Source organism: Xyrauchen texanus, chromosome 25, assembly GCF_025860055.1.
Source record: "Xyrauchen texanus isolate HMW12.3.18 chromosome 25, RBS_HiC_50CHRs, whole genome shotgun sequence".
In the NCBI taxonomy this organism is placed as follows: Eukaryota; Metazoa; Chordata; class Actinopteri; order Cypriniformes; family Catostomidae; genus Xyrauchen; species Xyrauchen texanus.
This window is the reverse complement of record NC_068300.1, coordinates 17,599,629-17,621,871: the sequence shown is the minus strand read 5'-3', so window position 1 is coordinate 17,621,871 and position 22,243 is coordinate 17,599,629. Positions and strand designations below refer to the sequence as shown.

Genomic DNA, 22,243 nt, shown 5'->3' with positions numbered 1-22,243 from the left:
TAAAAACATACTAAATGAAGTTTTATTGAAAATGTACAAATGCAGAAAGTTTTTTGTGAGGGGTAGGTTTAGGGGATATAATCTATAATTTGTACAGTATATAAATCATTATGTCTATGTTCCTTATCTTAAAATGTAATGTGTGATATATCAGTGTTACACTTGAAATATATTCTCTTTTAATGACAAAAAGCAATGCTACTTCATTTCTTTCAATTTCAATCATACTGACATTCTTTCTCTTAAAGTGTAAATTAATTAACCTATATATTAATACGTTGCATGCTGAAATTAGAATAAATTAATAGAGCAGGTACATTCATGTAAATTCATATATGGGTAAATTAACATACACGTATTATGTGCAATATGGTAATGTGATCTTGAGACTGTGATATTAAATTCTTATTTCAGTGTCAAAACATTTATATTTTCAATTTCAAACCCGAGAAGTGATTGTTTACACTGTAATCGATTCTTTGAATTGTTAATGGTAGGCAAGCATAAATATGCTTTCACATATTTAACTTCTCCAGAGGGGATTTTCCCTCATAAAAGTACAAAAAGTCAGATTTAATTATGTGGATATAAAATATTTGGCTTGTTAAACTTAGGTCTCATATTATTGAGTAGTTGCATTGGTTTGAATTGAAGAGTCTTATCAGTCTAAATCAATATATAAATGTTTCGGTCTGGACCACGTTCTTTACAGCTAATGGAAATCCATGTGTGTTGCTGTGGTGAGTCATTGTGTGTTCGATCACACTCTTGCGTATCCATGTGTACAAGCCTTATTTCTAATTCCACACAGACAGACAAAACAGTCACTTTAAGACAAACAAACTGAACAAGAGGACTTAGATTAATCACTAGACCTGCACAGTATGTGCACACATCTATATGTGGCTATATTGAGCTACATATGTGTTACACTATTTGACAGTCTAGTTAGTGAAAAGTACATTTAAAAACATTTTTTTCCCCCAAGCCCAGCCATGTGTAAATGCAAATTCTATAGACTCTCTATAGTATAGAGAGAGCAGAATTTCAAAAGACTTTGAATGCAGTTGCATTGCCATGAATACGTTGTTTTGAATGAGACACACATTATGGAAAGACCCATTTAACAAATACACTAAAAGGTACACGTGACTGATGAACATATGAGCATGTTACTGTCCAGGATAGATATAGACATTACTTTATAGGCATTTTAATTTAAGTTTGTGTAAGGGTATAATGCTGATAATTTGCACACATACGAAGCACACATGCTTTATGAAGGTAATAGTTATCTTGGTGCCATCATGTCTGTGGAGCAGTATTAAACCATGTCCATTTCTTTTAAGCCTGTTTAGTGTGTGTATGTATTTGTATGTGTGTGTCTTTATACACAGTACATCTCAGTGTGCGTGCATAGAGCTGCATTATGGAGAAACTGGGCAGGTCAGTCAGCGTAGATGAGGAAGCCAGAGAATGTGCTGTATTTGTTGGTGTTTCCTCCATGGACTTTCCCTCCATCCAGTTGCACACACACCTCGTCTCCTACGTCTAAATGCAGGATCACACTGTTGGACGCATAGTCATAATTCTGATCGGCATCTTGGGCGATAGCACTGGCCCTCACCTGTCACACAAAGGAGAAATGAAGCCACGGTTACAGGAAGGACAGAGAGCTGCTCACCTCAGTTGTCCCTCACAAGGGGCAATCACAAAACGCTGTATTGCAAAACACTGTGTGTATTCACAACATTCCAGTGTAAAGGAAGGAGCATAGGGTGAACATGTCCAGGTCACAACTGCATCCCAAAATTAAAAGATATTTTTTTTTTTTGCATACATTTATTTGCATAAAGAAAATTAACCCAGTTTTTAGGAAAATTTCTTTACATCGTGACATTATTTTCATGACAAATATGAAGTTGTTTCCCATTGCAGAATTGAGTATTGGTCCAAATTAGGCCTCATATTCATTTATCAAAATATTAAAATTATAATTTTTATTAAGGAAAATTAAGGCTGTTTTTTTTACATTGGGAAAATATTTTTGTTAAAAAAAAAAAAGGCCTAATTTTCATTAAACAAACAATTTCTTTCTTTTGATTTTTGGAATTGTTGGGATGCCTCAAAATGAGGAATTTGCCTAAGGCCACCTTTTGCTAAGAAACAGCCCTGATTGCAATAAGGAAACCATTTTTTTACCGTAGTTACCAAAATACACCATGGCAAAACTGTGTTTTTTTTGTTCTTTCGATGTGATAATAACACAGACGATTCTGAAACTTTATATAAATTAGCAGAAACTGAGTTCTTCAGTGGTGTTTCCATGATCATATATAAAAAATACAAAATAAGTTTGCATTTTGATGTATTTGGATTCACTATAAAGATCTAGGCCTTGTGCCCTCATCTCTATGGTAATGGAGTGGCATCATAATAGAGTGATGCTCTGACAAGGGTTGGTCAATTAAATGGATGGTGGCTGACCTCCACCCCAATTGAGAAAACAGTTATACTCTCTCCTTTTTATCTTCTGTAGCATCTTTTAGCAGCTATGTTACTCAAACTAGTACTATAAAGCTCGAAATTGGGGATGCTAACACTGTACACTATATCCCTTCTCCATATTGACCGGCTGAATTTAATCGCATGCAAAACGCGATGAGACTGTTTTCTGGTGACATGGACTCATTTAAATTCTGCTTGAGACGTCAGCTGTATTGACTACCAGCAGTGGATCTGAAACTTGTTTGTCAACATTTTAAATTGAGCTTAGTCATGTGGTCAAGCTGATGAACATTCCTGAATAGAGATGCAATTAAGAAGCTAATGAACGCTTTGATAAAACAAACATAAAATAGAAGAGACTGGGGCTAGTTGTCACATATTTAACTTCAGTGAATATTTCTCAAGGTAGGTTTATTTTTGAGAGTCATATTCTGTATAGGCACATATCTTAAAGTCTTGGCTGCAAAAAGCTGTTGAACATTTTTGCCTTTATTGCACAGGAAAATAATCCCATTCATTGAATATATGTTGCCAATTTCAGGACATATTGTGACACTATATGGGGTGTGTTGTCACAATGGAACCTGCAATGACACAGCTGACTTTCTGCCAAATTTAAACAGTAAACAATCATGAAACTGCAAAATATTGTAATTAATAAATGTATAACATTTAAAACACTTGACAACTTGCCCTGATCTGACATTTCTCTAATAAACTTGTACCAAGTACACAGAGCAACCTTTAAAATCTACCTTCATTATAGTTTTCTCTTGCCGGACTGTAGGGCAGTGTGGTTTTATTGTGTTCAGTTGTATACCTAACAGCATACATAAAATATGATATTGGAATGTTTGTTTGGCAGTGCAATTTTAAAAGGCAATTTTTGAAATTTAAAAAAGATTTGAACTAGGTGTTTAAAACCAACATACAAAAATCACTGCTAGAGAAAAAAGCAATTGTGTAATTGGACATTTGACTTAAAACCTAATCATTACTGAGATAAAGCCATTATGACAAGTTCCCCATCTCCCCTATAGTGCACAATAGTTTCATACTGTACATCCAATCAGAAAGTATAGACTATTACATGCCAGATATGATAAAAGTTATTTGCTATTTTATTGTCTATCATTTTAGCTCACCATTTTGTAGCTTATTTATGCTCAAGTAATCTAAAAAAAAAAGAAAAAAGAGTAGTCTACAGGCAGACAGGTGTCAGGTGACAGACATTGATTGTCTGGCATTTTGCTCAGCCATGTTATAGCCACTTAATCTCTGTCAGGTTTGCAAGACACACTGAGCAATTCTTCCTATAGTCTATTCTAAAATCAATAAAATATTTATAGTAAACATCCATATACAGGATGCCTTTACTACCTCAAATGCCTTGTTTTATTGGCTGTGTTATTCCCTTAAGAAACATTCCAGCCAACCACAACCCACATAAAACACACCGACCTCTGACAAAGATAGACTCCCTTCCATATCCATAATCTAATAACCCTACTCTCTTATCATCACAAAACTATCAACATCTGCACATCTTGAGTGGTGACTACCATCATTGAGATTTGCGTTATTGAATACCAATATGTATATTGGTGTTAGGAAGGTTTTCCAATGTAGTAGCATTGAAGGAAAAATATATCTGTTCTAACTTGATTTTGCATAGCTGTGCTACATATTTGTAATTTGTAATATGAAAAAAACATTAATAAATATATATATATTATAATTTTTTCATGAACTATGTGTGTGTATATATATATATATATATATATATATATATATATATATAAAGCATGTAACAATACACAAATTTCATGGTAAGATACAATACGATGAATAGCCTTGAATTTTAGTCAAGAATTCAACATAAATTACTTCACCATAAATACCACAAAATTGTCTGACATTGGCAACAAAAAGAAGTGCTCCAAGTAACTAACAACAGCACTGCATTTATTTTGTTTGATTGTTGAGAAAAACGAATATGAATTTGGAGGCCAAGTCAACACCTTGAACTATTTTTCATGTTCCTCAAACCATTCCTGAAAATGTTTTGCAGTGTGGCAGGGTGTATTGAGGCCACTGCCAACAGGGAATACCATTGCCATGAAGGGGTGTACAGGGTTTACAACACTTTTTAGGTAGGTAATATCTGTCAAAGTAACATCCACATGAATGACTGGACCCAAGGTTTCACAGCAGAACATTGCCCAGAGGATCTCACTGCCTCCGCCGGCCTGCCTTCTTCCTATAGTGCATCCTGCTGCCATCTCTTCCCCAGGTAAACGACGCACACACACCCGGCCATCCACATGATCTAAAAGAAAACGTGATTCAGCAAACCAGGCTATTGGTCAATGGTCCAGTTCTGACACTCACATGCCAATTGTAGGCACTTTCGGCAGCGGCCAGGGGTCAGCATGGGCACTCTAACCGGTCTGCGGCTACGCAGCTCTATACACAGTAAGCTGCAATGCACTGTGTGTGCTGACACCTATCCAGCATTTAGTTTTTCAGCAATTTGTATTACAGAAGCTCATCTGTGGGATCGGACCAGACGGGCTAGCATTCACTCCCCACGCGCATCAATGAGCTTGAGCGCCCATTACCCTGTCGCCGGTTCACCGGTTGTCCTTCCTTGGACCACTTTTGGTAGGTACTAACCACTGCATACCAGGAACACCCCACAAGACCTGCAGTTTTGTAGATGTTCAGACCCAGTCCTCTAGCCATCACAATTTGGCCCTTGTCAAAGTCGCTCAGATTCTTACCCTTGCCCATTTTTCCTGCTTCCAACACAGGAAATTCAAGAACTGATTGTTCACTGTCTAATATATCCCGCCCCTTGACAGGTGCCATTGTAACAAGATAATAAATGTTATTCACTTCACCTGTCAGTGGTTTTAATGTTGTGGCTGACCAGCGTATATAAAATGTGTAACAATTACACATCTAGCAGCACAAAAATAAGAAACAAAGCTGGGGACTGTATATTTTCACCTGAAGATAGAAACAAGTAACAAACGGTTAAAGGAATGTTCCAGCTTCAATACAAGTTAAGCTCATCAAAAGCATTTGTGGCAATATGATGATTACCACCAACAAATAATTATACTCATCCCCAGCTTATTTTACAAAAATGCAAACATTTTGGTTACACTAGAATGGAACTGAATAGGGTCAATCCATAAACGTTAAAACATAATGTTACAAAAGTATAACCACAAGACATAAACATTATACCCATTTATATGACTTTCATTTTTACATGTGATAACATTTCTTATTAACCATGTGTCATGTTATATAAAATATTACAACTTCGTTGCAGGGCCGGTTCTAGACATTTGGAGGCCCTAGGCAAAATGTATGTTAGAGGCCCCCCGCCATGCCCTCCTCCCCTCCACCTTTCAGAATTCACGAGTTCACACTTACATCAAATTAAATAGAGTAAAGATTATGCGTATTTGGCATGCTGTCCAGGGGAGGGCTCCAGGCTCTGAATTTTGGCCGGATTTACACAGTATTACACTGGATTGCATTGTATTTTGGATTGTGTTGTTTACATCCAATAAGAGATTATTAAAAATCAAAGTGAGGAGATGGGGGCAGTGGAGGGATGCTGATAAACTGTCAATGAACAGAGGTCTGCAGTATATATACCTCTTATCTCGTTGATTATCTGAATATGCTCCTCCCGAACTTTGTTAATTAAACATCATTTAATAAAAAAGACTTGAAAACAAATATGATTCCTAACCATTTTATTTATACAAAACCTGTTATCAGTATTTTTATATTTTTACTTCAATGTGCATATTAATGTAACTTTAATTAAGGTAAACAAAAAACAATTCATCTGAAAAGTCATCTTTTTTTTTTAGCAGTCAGGACGTTTTTTGCAGTAATTTGTTCAGTAATTTATTTATGGTAACACACTAACCCACTATTTGGGATAATGAACAGTTTTGTTTTTGATAGACTAAATATAGTCATATTAGGTATGCATTGTAGAGAAATACCTTATGATACACAAATCAGCTGCTAGTGGAAGTGAAAAGACAAGTTAATTTCGTCAACTGTAATTGTGTGCTTATTCATATGCTTAAGATTGCAATAATAAATAAATATTGCAAAAGTATTTATGATTGGAAAACGAAAAAAATGAAGTCTATTATGGTCTATAGTCTATTATGATAGACTAGAGCAGTTAATGTAGGCTAAACATCTGCATTTTAGAAGATATACAGAATGTTTTAAAACATAATAAACAATGCTTTAGTATAGTGCGTTTGCTCTTTGACTGACAAACTTGACTTTTTCTGTAGTGTTTTGCGAGTCAGCTCCTGACTAGGGCTGGAAATCGATTGTAGCTACATACGCTCGGATTCAAAGTGTCAGAAGTGAATTCAGTCCATCAACGGTGCTCGTGCTCTTTTGAACTTGAAATAACTGTCAAATGATCTATCTCAAAATGACGCTGATCGTTAGAATCAGTTTATTTTTTACAATACATTACAATCACTCAAAAATAGATGATACCTGAATCACGAGCTGCACTTTCTTTGCGTGCCTGCTTAGCCTTACGCTTAGCAGCCCCTGAAGGATGAGTTCACTTCGGCGCCATCAGATAAATTTGCAGAAAAGTTGGATTTTATTCATCTACAATTTCTTCATTCATAAATTCAGAGGTTGGGAGTGACTCGCATGTAAACGGTGATATTAATTGGTTTAACTACAGGTGAATGACAATTGTTATATCCAATGGACAAACAGCATAGTATTTTGCTGCTCTTGATTGGTGGATAAGCTTGTGTATATTTTGGAGGCCCCGCCTCCAAGGCCGAGGCCCTAGGCAACTGCCTAGTTCGCCTATAGGTAGCGCCGGCCCTGCTTCCTTGTATGATGACATAACTGGTAAACCCAGTAATATGGTAACTGCTGTAACGTCAGTAAATCCCTGATTTTATGATATCAAAATCACAATAACACGTACAGTGTTTACTTCTCGCAGCTATACTTTTGAAACAGAGTGCATTTTAGTATTTATGAACTGGCCCCATTCACTTCCATTGAAAGTGACAATAGACATTTTTAATAAACAAAGTAGAAGAAGAAATCATTTTTGTGGTAATCGACATTATAAAAAGAAAATGCTGTTGATTAAGATAAGAGATAGTTCACACAAAAATGTTCTCATCAATTACTGACCCTCGTGACATCCAAGATGTGTATGACTTCCTTTCTTCTACAGAACACAAATATTTTAGAAGAATATCTCAGCTCTGTTGGTCCTTTCAATTCAAGTGAATATTAGCCAGAAATTTGAAGGTCCAAAAAGCAGATAAAAGCAGCATAAAAGTAATCCATGAGACTCATGTAGTTAAATCCATGTCTTCAGAAGCAATATGATAGGTGTGATCAATATTTAGGTCCTTTTTAGTATCAATCTCCACTTTCACATTCTTCTTCTTTTGTTTTCGTCGATTCACATTCTTCATGCATATCGCCACCTACTGGCAGGAAGGAGAATTCATGGGAAGAAAAGACTTCAATATTGATCTGTTTCTCACCCACACTCATCATATCACTTCTGAAGATAAGGATTTGTCCAATGGAGATGTAACAATTGCAGGAAGAAGTCAAGAGAGCAGGATCTAGGGAACCTGGGTAGCTCAGCCAGTAAAGACGCTGGCTACCACACCTGGAGTCACAAGTTTGAATCCAGGGCATGCTGAGTGAATCCAGTCAGGCTTCCTAAGCTACCAATTGGCCAGGTAACTAGGGCGGGTAGAATCACATGGGGTTAACCTCCTCGTGGTCGCTATAATAGGATTCTCGCTCTCGGTGGGGCACGTGGTGAGTTGTGCGTGGATACCGCAGAGAATAGCTTGAGCTTCCACACGTGCTAGGTCTCAGCAAGCCAAGTGATAAGATGTGTGGATTGACTGTCTCAGATGCAGAGGCAACTGAGATTCGTCCTCTGCCACCCGAATTGAGGCAAGTCACTACGCCAACAAATTTTGGGAACAGAACAAACATTACATCCATAAGGGTTAACAGGAGTAACAACTGACAAAGACTACGCAAACACAAGAACATTATATATACTGAGGCAAACAAGGTAAAGGAGATACAGCTGGTAACAATCAGGGCAGGAACCAGGAACAGAGACACAAGAAGGAAAACACAAAACTTCAAACTAAAAGCCACTTAACTCCTAGCAACCACTGATGTCTAGGGCAAAATTCTCAGGTGTTACATAGCCCCCCCTTTAAGGAAAGACTCCTGGTGCTCATAAACATAATACCAAAATATTGTTCATGGGAGGAGCAAGACATTATGGAACTGGCAGTCCAAGAAAACACAGGGGAAACGAGAGGGGCTGAAGGCCAACAAGTGAACCCTGAGAGACCACCGGATGGCAAACTGAACAGTCGGCCCAGTCGGAGCGAACGGGGAGTCCGAAGACTGATGTGAACATTGAGACAAAGCGTGCCAGGGCAGATCAGATCAGGCAGACGTCCGGAGACCAAGGAGACAAGGCTGATCAGGCAGATAACCCGGAGACCAAGGAGGCCAGGGCAGATCATGCGGTTGGCCAGAAGACCATAGAGACCAGGTCTGATCAGGTGGACTGCTAGGAGACCAGAACAGATCAAGCAGAACAGCAGGAGGAGGAGCCGTGGAGGGCTCGGAGGGCAGAGTCGTGGAAGGCATGGAGAGCTCAGAGGTCAGAGCTGCTAGGGATTTAGAGAGCTCAGAGTTCAGAACAGCTGGGGACTCGGAGAGCAAGGCCAATAGGGAGCAAGGCACTTAGAAACATAGCACTGGGGAACCAGGCACTGGCGAACATGGAATACTGGAGGGACTGGACAGCCTCTGGGACGGTCGAGGCCTCAGGCGCCGCCTCTGGGACGGTCGAGGCCTCAGGCGCCGCCTCTGGGACGGTCGAGGCCTCAGGCGCCGCCTCTGGGACGGTCGAGGCCTCAGGCGCCGCCTCTGGCTCATGGACCATGGCAGGCATGGGCGCTAGCTCGTTGACCGCAGCAGGCATGGGCCCTGGCTTGTGGACCGTAGCAGGTGTGGGCACTGGCAGCAGCACTGGGTTTCTACCATGCCCCACAGTCTAAGGGGAGAATGTGAGCCTCAAAGCATAGTCAATGAATTCTAATGATGAGAGTTCACACTTGCCTCTAGGCAGGCAGGATTTCACCAGCTCCAAAACGGTAGATGTCCTTGAAACAAATATCTCCCCAATTAAAATCCTGGGTGAGACTGCAGAAATGCTCAGTATACTGCTCGATGGTTAAGTCTCCCTGTTTGAGAGACAGAAGTTACAAAGCCGCTAGATCCGTCGTGATGGTCAGTTGTACTGTAACGATTGCAGGAAGAAGTCAAGGGACTACGATCTAAATGCAACTTAAATTTAATAACAAACCTGTCCAGATACAAAACTTGAAAAGCACAGGAAAAAACTTAACATAAACAAAACTTGGGAACAGAACAAATGTTACATCCAGGGTTAACAGGAGTAACAACTGACAAAGACTACAAACACAAGGACATTATGTACACTGGGGCAAACAAGGTAAATGAGATACAGCTGGGAACAATCAGGGCAGGAACCAGGAACAGAGACACAAGAAGGTAAACACAAAACTTCAAACTAAAAGCCACTTAACTCCTAGTGACCTTTAGTGGCCGCTAGGGCAAAAGTCACAGGTGTTACAGGAGAAATATGGATTACTTTTATGCTGCATTTAGGTGCCTTTTGGAGCTTCAAAATTTTAATTGTTAGGACCTACAGAACTAAAATATTATTCTAAACATCTCTGTTTGTGTTCAGCAGAAGAAAAAAGTCAAACACATCTGGGATGGCATGAAGGTGAGTAAATTATTTTCATTTTGGGTGAACTATCCCTTTAACTTACATTGAACAAGGAACATCCTTTAAAAGTTAAGCTGGATTGTCAGCCCTTGGGAAACCTCTATTTTCCAAATATATTTCACACAAAAAATAACAGACTCCACAAATAGCTACAGAAATAGCTACACAATTTCTTACATCCAGATTTAAATAGCCACACTCTATTATAATGATACAGTCATCTGCAGAATGGCCTGGTCAATAATGTCTATATTGTAAAGGTGAACACTGTCAATGTTTTATGCACTGTAAATGTAATACCGATTCTAATCAACACAGATCTACAGTACATATGGCAGTGTCATATACAGTATTTGTAATTTTTAACATGAACAATCAAAATAAAATATATCTATCCATTTTTATGAACTGTGTATTTTACTCTTACATTGAGTATACAAATTGGGTAACACTTTACAATAAGGTTCTATTTGTTAACATTAGATAACAACATTAGTTACCATGAACTAACAATGAACAATACTTATTAAGCATTTATTAATTTTAGTTAATGATAATTCAACATATAGTACATATTTAAAATCAAAAGTTGTAAAGTTGTATTGATTAACTTAAGTTAATGCACTATTACCTATGAATAATAGTATTTTTATTAACTAACATTAACAAAGAGTAAAAAAGGTATATTGTTAATTGTTTGTTCATGATACCTAATCCATTAACTAATGTTAACAAATGGAACCTGATCATAAAGTGTTGCCAAAATTTGTGATGACTGAACTTCTGGAATTAATTTTTTTTTTAAACAAATCTACTCTATTAATGCACCTGAAAAAATATATTTCTTGTCTGAGGAATGATATGAGAAGCATTTTAGCTTGTAACTTTGCAGTCAGAATCAAATAGTTAAAAATTGTTTTGGTAGCCAGTTCCCTGTAAAACCACTTGTTCAGCTCTCACATACAAAACTGACTCAGGGTTGGGAGGGTTACTTTTGAAATGTATTCCACTACAGATTACAGAATACATGCTGTTAAATGTAATTTGTAATGTTTAACGTTAGATTACTCAAGGTCAGTAATGTATTCTAAATATTCTAAATTACTTTTTCAGCACTGGTAGATTTTTTCACATGTTTTGACTATACAACCTGCCAGTACAGTAAGACCAAATACACATGTTAAAAATCCATTCTCTGAAAACCCGAAATATCTTATGCAATGAAAAGAAATTAAGATCCAACGTGAATTTTCTTGATAAATAAATATGATCGTGCCTGGTAACATGCATGTAAAATGGCTAGAAATAGCATTTTAGTTTAGCGTAAAGCTGACAATTTATACAAGGTTTATTTCTATTTCTTCTGCTTCAAACTTACTTCAAACGTACTTCTCTGTCTGCAAGTATAAATGTAACACATCATAAGAAAGTGTTTCACCACTGTTCAAATGCACTTTGGATCACATCATTTATACGTATAAATGTTTTCCATCTGAAAGGACTAAATATTAAATGAAACAAAAGACAATAAAATGCAAAGTAATCTCTTCAGTAATCAAAATACATTTAGAATGTTACTGTATTCTAATTACCAATGATGTCAATTGTAACTGAAGTGGAATATACTTATATTTTGTATTTTAAATACGTTTTCCCATTACACGTATTCCGTTACTCCCTAACCCTTCCTATACTATCCCTGACATCCAGATCTAATAGCTACATACTATTATCACAACACAGTCATCATCAGAATGGCCCAATCAATAATCTGTTTATTGAGTAGCTGAACACTGCTATTTTGTTATGCGTTATTAAATGCCAAACCGTGTATGATGATGTGTTTTATTTACAGAAGTCATTTTTGAACTGCAATGACTTATGAGAAATTAAAACACAAATATAACTAATTATACACAATATAATTAGTTAAAATGCAGTGATCAATATACATTTTAAATCATTCCTTTGTCTGGCAATAATGGTCTGGGCTTCTCTCACTATCGACAAATCACATATGTCATTCTCCTCATTATTTTGGCCAACTGGGCAAAGGGGCAGTCAAACCCTCGGGAATACTCCTAGATTCAATACAAAAATATGAGTGGTCACTTTAATTAGCAGACATCCAGCATGGAGAATTTAAGACCTCTCCTCCCTCCCATCGATTCTGGTCTTGTATTTTGGGGATCAGTTACATTGTATCCGAACAGCTTGAAGAACACCCAGGGTTTGCCGATCTCCTGCAAAGTGCGCTTGTTAGATGTTTCCTGACATTTATCAAATATAAGTGATATGAAAGCATGTCATTGAGGGAAAGGCAGAGAGAGGCATTAGGATTCCTGCTGACTGCAGTTCAGATGGATATTGACATGGGAGCCGACTACTTGTAAAACGGCATGCTGGATTGATCTCAGCGCTGGCTGCATCCAAGGACCCTCGGGCCTGCTGGGGGCTTGTTCTGCCAGGCCTTTTCATATGTTGTGGCACCAATAAATGGAGAGAAAGGATGGGTGGGATGGGGGGGGGGGCACAGCTACAGTAGCATTTTAGACATAAGAAGAGGCTCATACTAGGAGAAAGACAAGGGTATAGGGAGAAAAGGAGAGGGGGAAATGGGAGGGGGGTTTAGGATAACAGACTGATCAAGCGAGGCTATTTTGTGTGAACGGGGATATGTGAGGCGGTATATGAAGTCTTGTTTGTATCAGTGGTGCCATGCTCCAGTGGTAATAAAACTGACAGGATTCATTCTCTGTGATATACAGACCTCTTAGAGCACAGACAATGGAAAACCAGCTCTTAAACTTACATACCTAAGGGACACGGTACATACGAGGGGAGGGAAAGGTGAAGAATTTTTTTTTTAACATTTATTGAATAGCTCCATTCTTCCCCGAAGGGAGAATAACTTTTGTTTTACTTCTTTGGTGTGTGATGCTTAATTGGCATGCTGTACTGCCTTAGCATTTTATAAAATGAAAACCTGCGTTGATGATCTTGTCTTCAATCCTTGTATAAAAACAATCAAAAATTTTACAAGCAATGTTGGGTGTAATCAGATTACAAAGTAATTAGTTACAGTAATCTAATTACTTTTAGGCAAAAAAGTAGTGTAATGCATTTCTGTTTGCTTTTCTGTGAAAGCTGAAGGGTGTCCAACAATAAACAAGGAGAAAATAGGCATTATTTTGAATTTGTTGAGTGGAAAAACAAAAAACTGTTTGTGACGAGTATTTTAGAAAGCGACTTAAAAGTAAAGCAATTAGTAATGTGAAGTATAACTTTTTCTATTTAGTAATCAGTAAAGTAATTTTATTACAATTTTAGAGAAATAGTTAATAATCTGAAGTGGATTACTTTTAAAAGTAACTTACCCAAGTGAGGTTTTTTAAGGGATAGTTCATCCAAAAATAATAATTGTGTCATTGAGTCATTTACTCAAGTTCCATGAATGAATTTCTTTCCTCAGTGGAAGACAAAATGAGATGTTAGGCAGAGTTTTAGTCTCAGTCACCATTCGCTTTAATTGTATGGAAAGAAGATGCAATAAATTGAATGGCAACCGGGACTAACATTCTGCACAGGGGTGTAGACCCCCCCCCCCCCCCATCAAACAAGTAGTTCAACCCCCACCCCGCACCTAATTATTTATACCATGATTTATGAACACATGGTAAATGCTTCACGCTGCCATTGATTCTGCCTAACATCTTTTTGTGTTCAACAGATGAAAAGAATGTCAAACAGGATTTGGTGAGTAAATAACAACATAATTTTAATTTAAGGTGAACTATTCCTTTAATGAGAACTCCACTCTCCACTTCACTCATTCTGAATAAGTCTGTAAAATTTCCCTTTTAACTATTTGGCAATTAGAGACTACCATTTACACTAGAGACATAACAATTAGGGATTACTACAATTAGAGAATACCAGAGACACTCATTATATTTCTACTGGATTATGTGCATGTCAGTGCAATGGGAGACATTTATTAGAGCAGGTACTGGTCATTAACAGACAGGCAATGGCATTTTTAACACTACTGTGTGAAAGAGCTCGACCTTTTGGAGGTCTATTAAAAGAGAGTGTGACAGGTGAAAAAGAAAGAAAAAATAAATGGTGGAACGATTAAGCAACAGAGAGAACGGAGTGTAGATTAGTCTACTTTGAACAGAGGACTCTGACTTGGGGTTTTGGAAGAATACAGTGGTGCAGAGGGACCATAAATTAAAAGATTAACAGCACAAGGCAAGTTAATGATGAGGAAGACGATATGCAGCTGTTAAATCAGAGAAGACATACAACCCTGGTGGCACATTTTGATTCTAGCTCACATAGCATTAAGTCAAACAAGCCATTATTCAAAAGCCATAATAAAAGCACCAACAATAATGTTATCAGCCTCACATCCTTTTAACAAATCTCTCCATATGTTTATAGATCTTTATGCAGTTAACATAATAGACATCAGAGGTTGTCTGACTTCTACAGCATAACAATTATAAATTATTATTTAATGATGCACAACTCTGACCTTGATGACCTTGGGCATTTTTGAGGGTGGGATTGGACAGGTGAAAAGTGACAGTGGTGTATTATGGCATTATCAACTCTGTGCATTTCCTGCAAAGTAATTTACTCCAGTTGTAGCAGGTGCTGTTGTGATACAGCGTGAGAAGCATATCAGCGTGAGTCTCCATAAATGGGCAATATACCAATTTAATTACAAGAAATATGATGATGACCTCATTAAATATTGAAGAGTGCACTATAACGATCACATCACTAATCCTTCCCATCTGTTACTGAACAAATGAATTGTTGTAACATTCCTCAAAATTCCATCTACGATATATTGGTGCCCCTTAAAAAGGTGTGAATACAGTTCTCTGCTGAAAAGATCAGCATAGCTTGTCACCAACTTCTGTCATTCCATCATTATTCCATTCAACGGAAGTGAATGGTGACTAGGGATAACATTCTGCTTAACTTCTTCTTTTGTGTTCCACATAAGAACGAAGGCAAGACACTTTCACTCTAATGCGTCATTTAAAAAACTATACATTTTAACACTTGTGTTACAGACCACCTACATTTACACACTTATTCCAGTGAGATTAACTTGCGCTGTAGCTCACCTCATAGAGTGCTGGATTTTGGACTTGGAGACTGTCGCTCGAAACTAAAGTGAACCATGATATGACATGGTTGCTTCAGTAAATGTGCTATTCATGTCGAATTTGCTTTTAAAACACTATCAGTTAGGTTTAAGTGTAGGTTAATGGTAAGAATGTCTGTTTTGTTCACCTCTCATTTATCTTTATGAACATCATCGGTTAGGACTAGGTGTTGGTTAAGGTTAAGGATGTCTGTTTTGTTCATCTCTCATTTATCTTTTAAGACATTATTGGTTAGGTTTAGATTAAAGTTTTAGGTTAGGGAGGTATGTTTTATGCATTGAAACATCCATTTAATATTCAACTTAAAAACCTTGTCTGATTAAAAAAAACAGCTTTACAGGAAATCATGCATTAACAAACAAAAAGAATTAAACTGTAATATCTATAATGTCTTACAGTGATAATTATGTAGTTTGATTAAATATGATTGTAAAATGTGTATTGAAATTAAATAATTATATAATAATTGTATTTAGATCCCTTTTTTTTCATGAGATCAGGCTGATCAAACTAGCATTAACTAGCAAAACGTAGCCTAGACCGGTGTGGAAATTCATGCTAGTCTAACTGGTCTTTTCTGCAAGGTGTATCAAAAGATACAAAAGATTCTTTAGTTTAGATAGTGCTTACTTATGACTTTTTCATGATTATCCCTCTACATCATTTTAAACCGTGCCAAAGTGCACTAACTCACAAAGCATTTGACAGCGACCGGCTTACAACACTCCTGGGGCACTTAAGACTCACTTGTCTGAGGTCTGACAATGAGAAGGCCATCGCAACTGCACCAACAGGTATCAAGAGACCAGCTTTCATTTGCTGTCAAAACCACAGCTCAGACAATAATCTACCAGATGGTCACACGGGCCCGAAATCATGTACGGCAACATGCATGCCACACTCTAGAGGATACCTAGGATACTTTTTCTCTTAATGAGCACCCTAACATTCATAGGCAGTCATAATTAACAAACAAATTTTAATGTCAGGATCCGGTCTTTTATTATCTTTAAGACACCTTGTTAACCTGTCAAGCCGTGACATGTTTGGTGGCTCTCCATATGTCTATAGCCCTATATTCACTCTGGTCTGTGCATAAGCCTCCCAGAAGCCTCGACTCTCTGAACATTGTCTGCAGCTTTCTATTAAGCCATCTATCTTCCTTTCCTCCCTTGATCTTTCTGTCAACCATCTTGGACAATTCTGCCATCCTGTTAACTGTCATGCTACCACTGCACATCTGCGTCCTTCTCTCGGTCTCAATTCACTTATGCAATTCAGCCTGTGGACTGCCCACTGGGGTGCCATATTGAACATGGCCTCTACAATGAAAATACAAAAAGGATGTGTCAAAACTTATTTTCAAGAAGAAGCGAGATGATAAAAAATAGAATTATGATACATTTGAGTGCTTTTTATTTTTTCCATTTTCTTGTTTTGTACCAGTTTCCTGAGTAAAAATTACATTCAGTTCAGTTCCTGTGAGTTATTTATACTTGGGTAGTTGACATGAAATACTTTCAGAATGTTTATATATTCTATCTAAAACTACACTAAACATTACTTTGCTAATTCTTATGCACTCACTGAGCACTTTATTAAGAACACCTGTACACCTACTTATTCATGCGATTATATAATCAGCCATTCCTGTGGCAGCAGTGTAATGCAGAAAATCAATCAGATACAGGTCAGGAGCTTCAGGTAATGTTCACATCAACCATCAGAATGGGGAAAATGTGATTTCAGTGATTTTGACCATGGCATGATTGTTGGTGCCAGACGGGCTGGTTTGAGTATTTCTGTGACTGCTGATCTCCTGAGAATTTCATGCACAACAGTCTTTATAGTTTACTCAGAATGGTGCCAAAAACAAAAAAACAGTGTTTGACAGTTTTGTGGATGGAAAAGCCTTGTTGATGAGATACTTTTGAGCTTCAAAATTTTGAGAACTTACAGAGTTGAAAGACATTTCACATTTGGGATGGCATTAGGGTGAGTTAATGATAAGAGAATTTTCATTTTTGGTTGAACTCAACTATCCTTTTAAGTGTATAAAACTAATGAAAATTGACAGATATTTGGCTCTATTGTACCAAAACTTTACAGTGTCATGATGACGTCTTTTAACAGTGCCTTTTTAAATATTAAGAAGTGGGTCGTTGACATGAATCTTTGGCCCAAGTTTAGTTACGTTGTTATCTTTAACGTTTTCAAGTCGATATGACAGCCAGCACCTGAAGAAAACTAACACTTAAAATGGTTGCTGTTCTCCATTTTGATCGCTCGTTTTTGTATTTTTTATATAACTTCTTCTTTGACAGGAATCAGAAAACAGTCTAGCGGCAATCAGAATCATCATGGCGGTGCCCAGTGGTTGGTCAGGAAAACTGTGACCTGTAAATAGTTTGAGGGTTGCAGTATAGCCTTGGCTTAAATTCCACTATAGTGATTCTTCACTCCAAAACATTTGAACTACTGGGAACACGTTTTCTGGGAAACTGTCTTATAATATTCAGTCTATATGGCTGTTTGAGCATCTTTTTGTCAGGATTTAAAAATCACCTTTTACAAAAAACACCCCACCCCCAATCCCAATGGACTATTGTTTGCTTTTAAATGACACTTCAGAGAATTCCAGTCTCTCAGCATCTGTCAGAAAAATGTAGCATCCTTTTGCATGCTCTTTACTTTTCAGTGCGTAGCTATAAAAATAAACATCATATTAGCACTTTAAAATCGTATACTGTACGTGAACAATTTATATATAAGGGCAGAGGAGTTCCTGTAGCCTGTACTGGCAGAATGTCGCTACCAACCCAAAGTGCAGAGCAACACGAGTTATATTCCCAGGGAACACACACACTAAAATAAATGATACTTATGTATGTATAAATGTAGGCACTATAAGTCACTTTGAATAAAAGCATCTGCCAAGTGCATAAATGTAGATTAGTATCACAAGTGGTGACTGTCTTGTACTGTATTTCAGGTGCTTGGGAAAGTATCATTATTTAGTGCATCACTCCACTGTGAGCAGTTAACCTCTACATTTTTCTATTACATTTCAGGTGCTGCAGAATGGTGAAGTAGGGCCACCTGATGTGCTCGAAATGGGCATAATTGAGTGGACAGAAAAGATAATTAATGAGCAATCAACGAACACACAATATAAGGGGCCACGTACGACATGCAGGGGATTCAATCTTAGACCTATGAATGATTTAACAGTGGAAGCAGACTTGCATGACAATATAAAACTTTACATGGCAGACAGGACCAATCACAGAACCAATTTAATTTGCTTTCACTCTAATTACTTTTACAGGTGGTCCTATGCAATAAGTTTTTATCTCCATAACAACATAAAAGTAAGCTTTCATTGCACAGTGAAAGACAAGTAAATATATGTGTTTGGGTAAAACTGCTAATGAAAGTATAAAGTTGTCTGTCAAATAAATGGTGCAAGAGTTTGATCCACAAAGATCATGCAGTCTGATAAAACCACTACAGAATTTTTTTTCATGTCTTGCCCATTTCCTGCCTTTGGTATTTAATTAGTGTCGAGGGAGAGAAAGACTGAATGTTAAAACTGTCCATTTTTCAAGCTTTCGTTATTTATTAGATGTGCAAACTGGAAGTAGACCACACTCGCCAGCTCTGTCTGCTGGGTCGTATGACACATCTTTAGAGGATGATTGAGATGTAAATATGCTGTTTATTTTGTTTATTAAATTGTCACAACATACAACGATGCATCAGCTGTGAAAGCTTGGACAAGCAGACATTAGTGTCATGATTTTCCCTATGGTATTTTCCTGGTCACCTTTTGCATTTATCAGTCATGCTTTTGTAAAAACAACAAATAATTTGCATTTAGTTGCAAATGCAAAATTATAATTGTATATCCATGACATTACTTTTTGAGTAATTTTTACTATCAATCTCCACTTTCACTCTCACTTCCACATTCTTCTTCTTTTGTTTTTGGCGATTCTTCATATATATCACCACTTACTTGGCAGGGAGGAGGATTTATAGTAAAAACAACTTAAATATTGATCTGTCTCTCACCCACACCTATCATATTATGTCTGAAGATATGGATTTAACCACTGGAGTCATATGGGATACTTTTATGCTGCCTTTATATGCTTTTTGGATCTTCAAAGTTCTGGCCACCACTAACTTGCATTGTATTGACCTAGAGAGCTGAAATATTCTTCTAAAAATCTTTGTTTGTGTTCAGCAGAAGAAAGAAAGTCACACATCTGGGATGGCATAAGGTTGAGTAAATGATCAGAGAATTTTCATTTTTGGGTGAATTAATCCTTTAATATGTAGAGACATTCATAGATTCATTTCTCCAAAAATGTTGAACACTAAATCTGTGAGCATACTGACCAGACTGAGAAAGCAACATTGTCTCAACCAATCACATGTGTCTGAAGTGGGTCTATCTGTTTTTTAAACCAATGGAAGACAAGGGGAATGTTCAGGAAACCTGTCTGAAAACAGATCATTATTTTTGCAATTACATTTGGTGGAACTAATGGTGCAAAAATTACACACTTCACCTTTAAACTATAGCCTACCTTTAACTGCTCCAATACAAGAGCAATTACGAAGTTCAACTTCCAGTTGGAAAACTTCTTAAAAATGTCACCAAATATACTTAAGGGACACTCCAACTCAATAAACTGAGCAATGGAGCTTGTTATAAGCACAAACAATGACAAATTCTTACCTGTCCATTCTTCTTAAGGTCTGCCCACATGCTTGTCCCATCTCCTCCTCTCATTAGGACATGGTATGTGAAGAAGTAGATGCCAGGTAGAGGGCATGTGAACTTTCCAGTGCTGGGCTCATAGTAGTTGCCAACATTGGTCACCACATCATCAAATTTGAGCACATCAGTGCCTTCATGTTGCTTGCGCAGGCCAGCATAAAAGGCAATCTTAGGGCTGTAGAATGATGGCCCGTAACCACCAGGGCCAGGACCTGTGGGCCCTTGTGGACCTGGCTTTCCAGGCTCTCCTGGTGGTCCTCGTGGACCAGGTGGTCCTGGGATCCCTGGAGGTCCCCGATAACCAGATTTCCCCCTCCGGTTTGGGAAATCAGGAGGTTGTGGTGAAACTGCCGTTAGCTCCTGGCCATGAGACGTGGTGTAGGGGTCACAAACCATCCGACAACTTCCTAACATTTCATAATGGCTTCCTGCATTGCCAGCTCCTCCTTTAGTGCTGTGAACCAGTAAAGGGATGGCGACCAGAAGAATCAGAACCATGGCCACACCCACGGCTGCTCCTATGACACGCTTGCGGCGGCTTAGCCGGGAGGCGGCAAGCGTTAAAAAGTCCTCCTCTCCTTTAGTGGTAATGGTGCCTGCCAGTGTGAACGGTTGAGTTTGCACGGAAAAAAAAAATGTAATATGGAAGTTGTGCGTTTGTGTACACACACACACACACACAAAAACACACCACAGCTGTCTAAGGAAGTATAGGGCCAGTGGGGAGTAGGATAATAGTTAAATTTAGTGATGAGACAAGGAAACCAAGAAGAGTGTGGAGCAAACAAAAAGGACAGGGTACGAAGGGACTAGTGGTAGAACAGGGTGGAGCACTAACAGGAAGATCTGAGAATGGACGATGGCAACAGAAAGGTGTGGCAGGGAAAACAGTGATTAAAAGATCACAATGTAGCTCTTGGCCACTCTATACACAACAATACTGTACCAAGAATATGATATTACAGTATTAGTGTATTACAATACATCATTTAAAGTGATACATTTTTGGCTAATAACAATACTGATTTTATCATAAATCCTTTTTTCTGTGCTGGTGTCACTTGAGGTATAAGGAATTCTCCAATACACAGGAGACTCTTTAAGGAGCTTGTTTGCATAAGTGATCAGCAATTACCTTAGTTCCCTAAGTTCCACCTAACAACTTAAAGGTTTCTTAAGCATGCAAGCTAGCAAATAAACAACTGCAAATTTTAGTTAATTAAGGGTTATGAGAGATCACAGTTGTCGCACAATGAAAAAAATTAAATCATGAACAGGTCTGATAATGTCACAAATCACTGAAACACACCAGATGCTCCCTTTAAAGTGTGAGATTTCTTTAATTCAATGTTCCTGATGTCCTGGAGCACTAAAATGCTCCTGCAGAATGAAAGCCGGCCACCTGCATTTTTCCAGTGTCCTGCCCCAAAACCTGGTGAGCTGCAATGTATTGATCCTTCAGAATATAATTATTATTTATGATATTCGTCTGTAGTTGCTCTGGTGAGAAAATTCCACAGAAACAGAACTATAGGAAGGAAAAGATGAAGAGATGATAATGAAAATTAAACTATATAGAAACACAATTAAACTATATTTAAACACAATGTATAGATACATCTTCATATTAGGCTACTGAGCATGCTTTCATTGTTTGTAATAAAACCAATATTTAAACACATAGGCCTATATAATCAAGATGTTAAAAAAAGGGAGAGGAATGCAGGCTAAATTACTATTATTTAAACATAACTTACATTTTACATCAATAAAGAGCCTGGAGACTCGCAAAATATTTGCTTGCAAAAGAATAGTCGAAAACAGTTTTAAAGTAGAAATATAATTACTTCACAAACA

The 22,243-nt window shown here is 37.6% G+C and overlaps 1 protein-coding gene across 1 annotated transcript; it reads right to left on the bottom strand.

Moving 5' to 3' along the window:
• Positions 1-1,371: 1,371 nt before the first annotated feature.
• Positions 1,372-20,890, bottom strand: LOC127619200 (complement C1q-like protein 4). The gene is made up of 2 exons (XM_052092004.1): positions 20,345-20,890; positions 1,372-1,627 (listed from the first exon to the last, which is right to left on the bottom strand). Exons 1-2 carry the CDS (start codon positions 20,882-20,884, stop codon positions 1,448-1,450), a joined length of 720 nt encoding a protein of 239 aa, XP_051947964.1. The 5' UTR covers positions 20,885-20,890; the 3' UTR covers positions 1,372-1,447.
• Between the last annotated feature and the right edge of the window lie 1,353 nt (positions 20,891-22,243).

What these genes read in the sequence shown, in the direction of transcription:
- LOC127619200 (XM_052092004.1), bottom strand. Translation starts at nt 20,884, where the DNA reads ATGGTTCTGATTCTTCTGGTCGCCATCCCTTTACTGGTTCACAGCACT. An exon ending in ACCTTAAGAAGAATGGACAG is followed by an intron (nt 1,628 to 20,344) that starts GTAAGAATTTGT and finishes TTTGTGTGACAG; the next exon opens with GTGAGGGCCAGTGCTATCGC.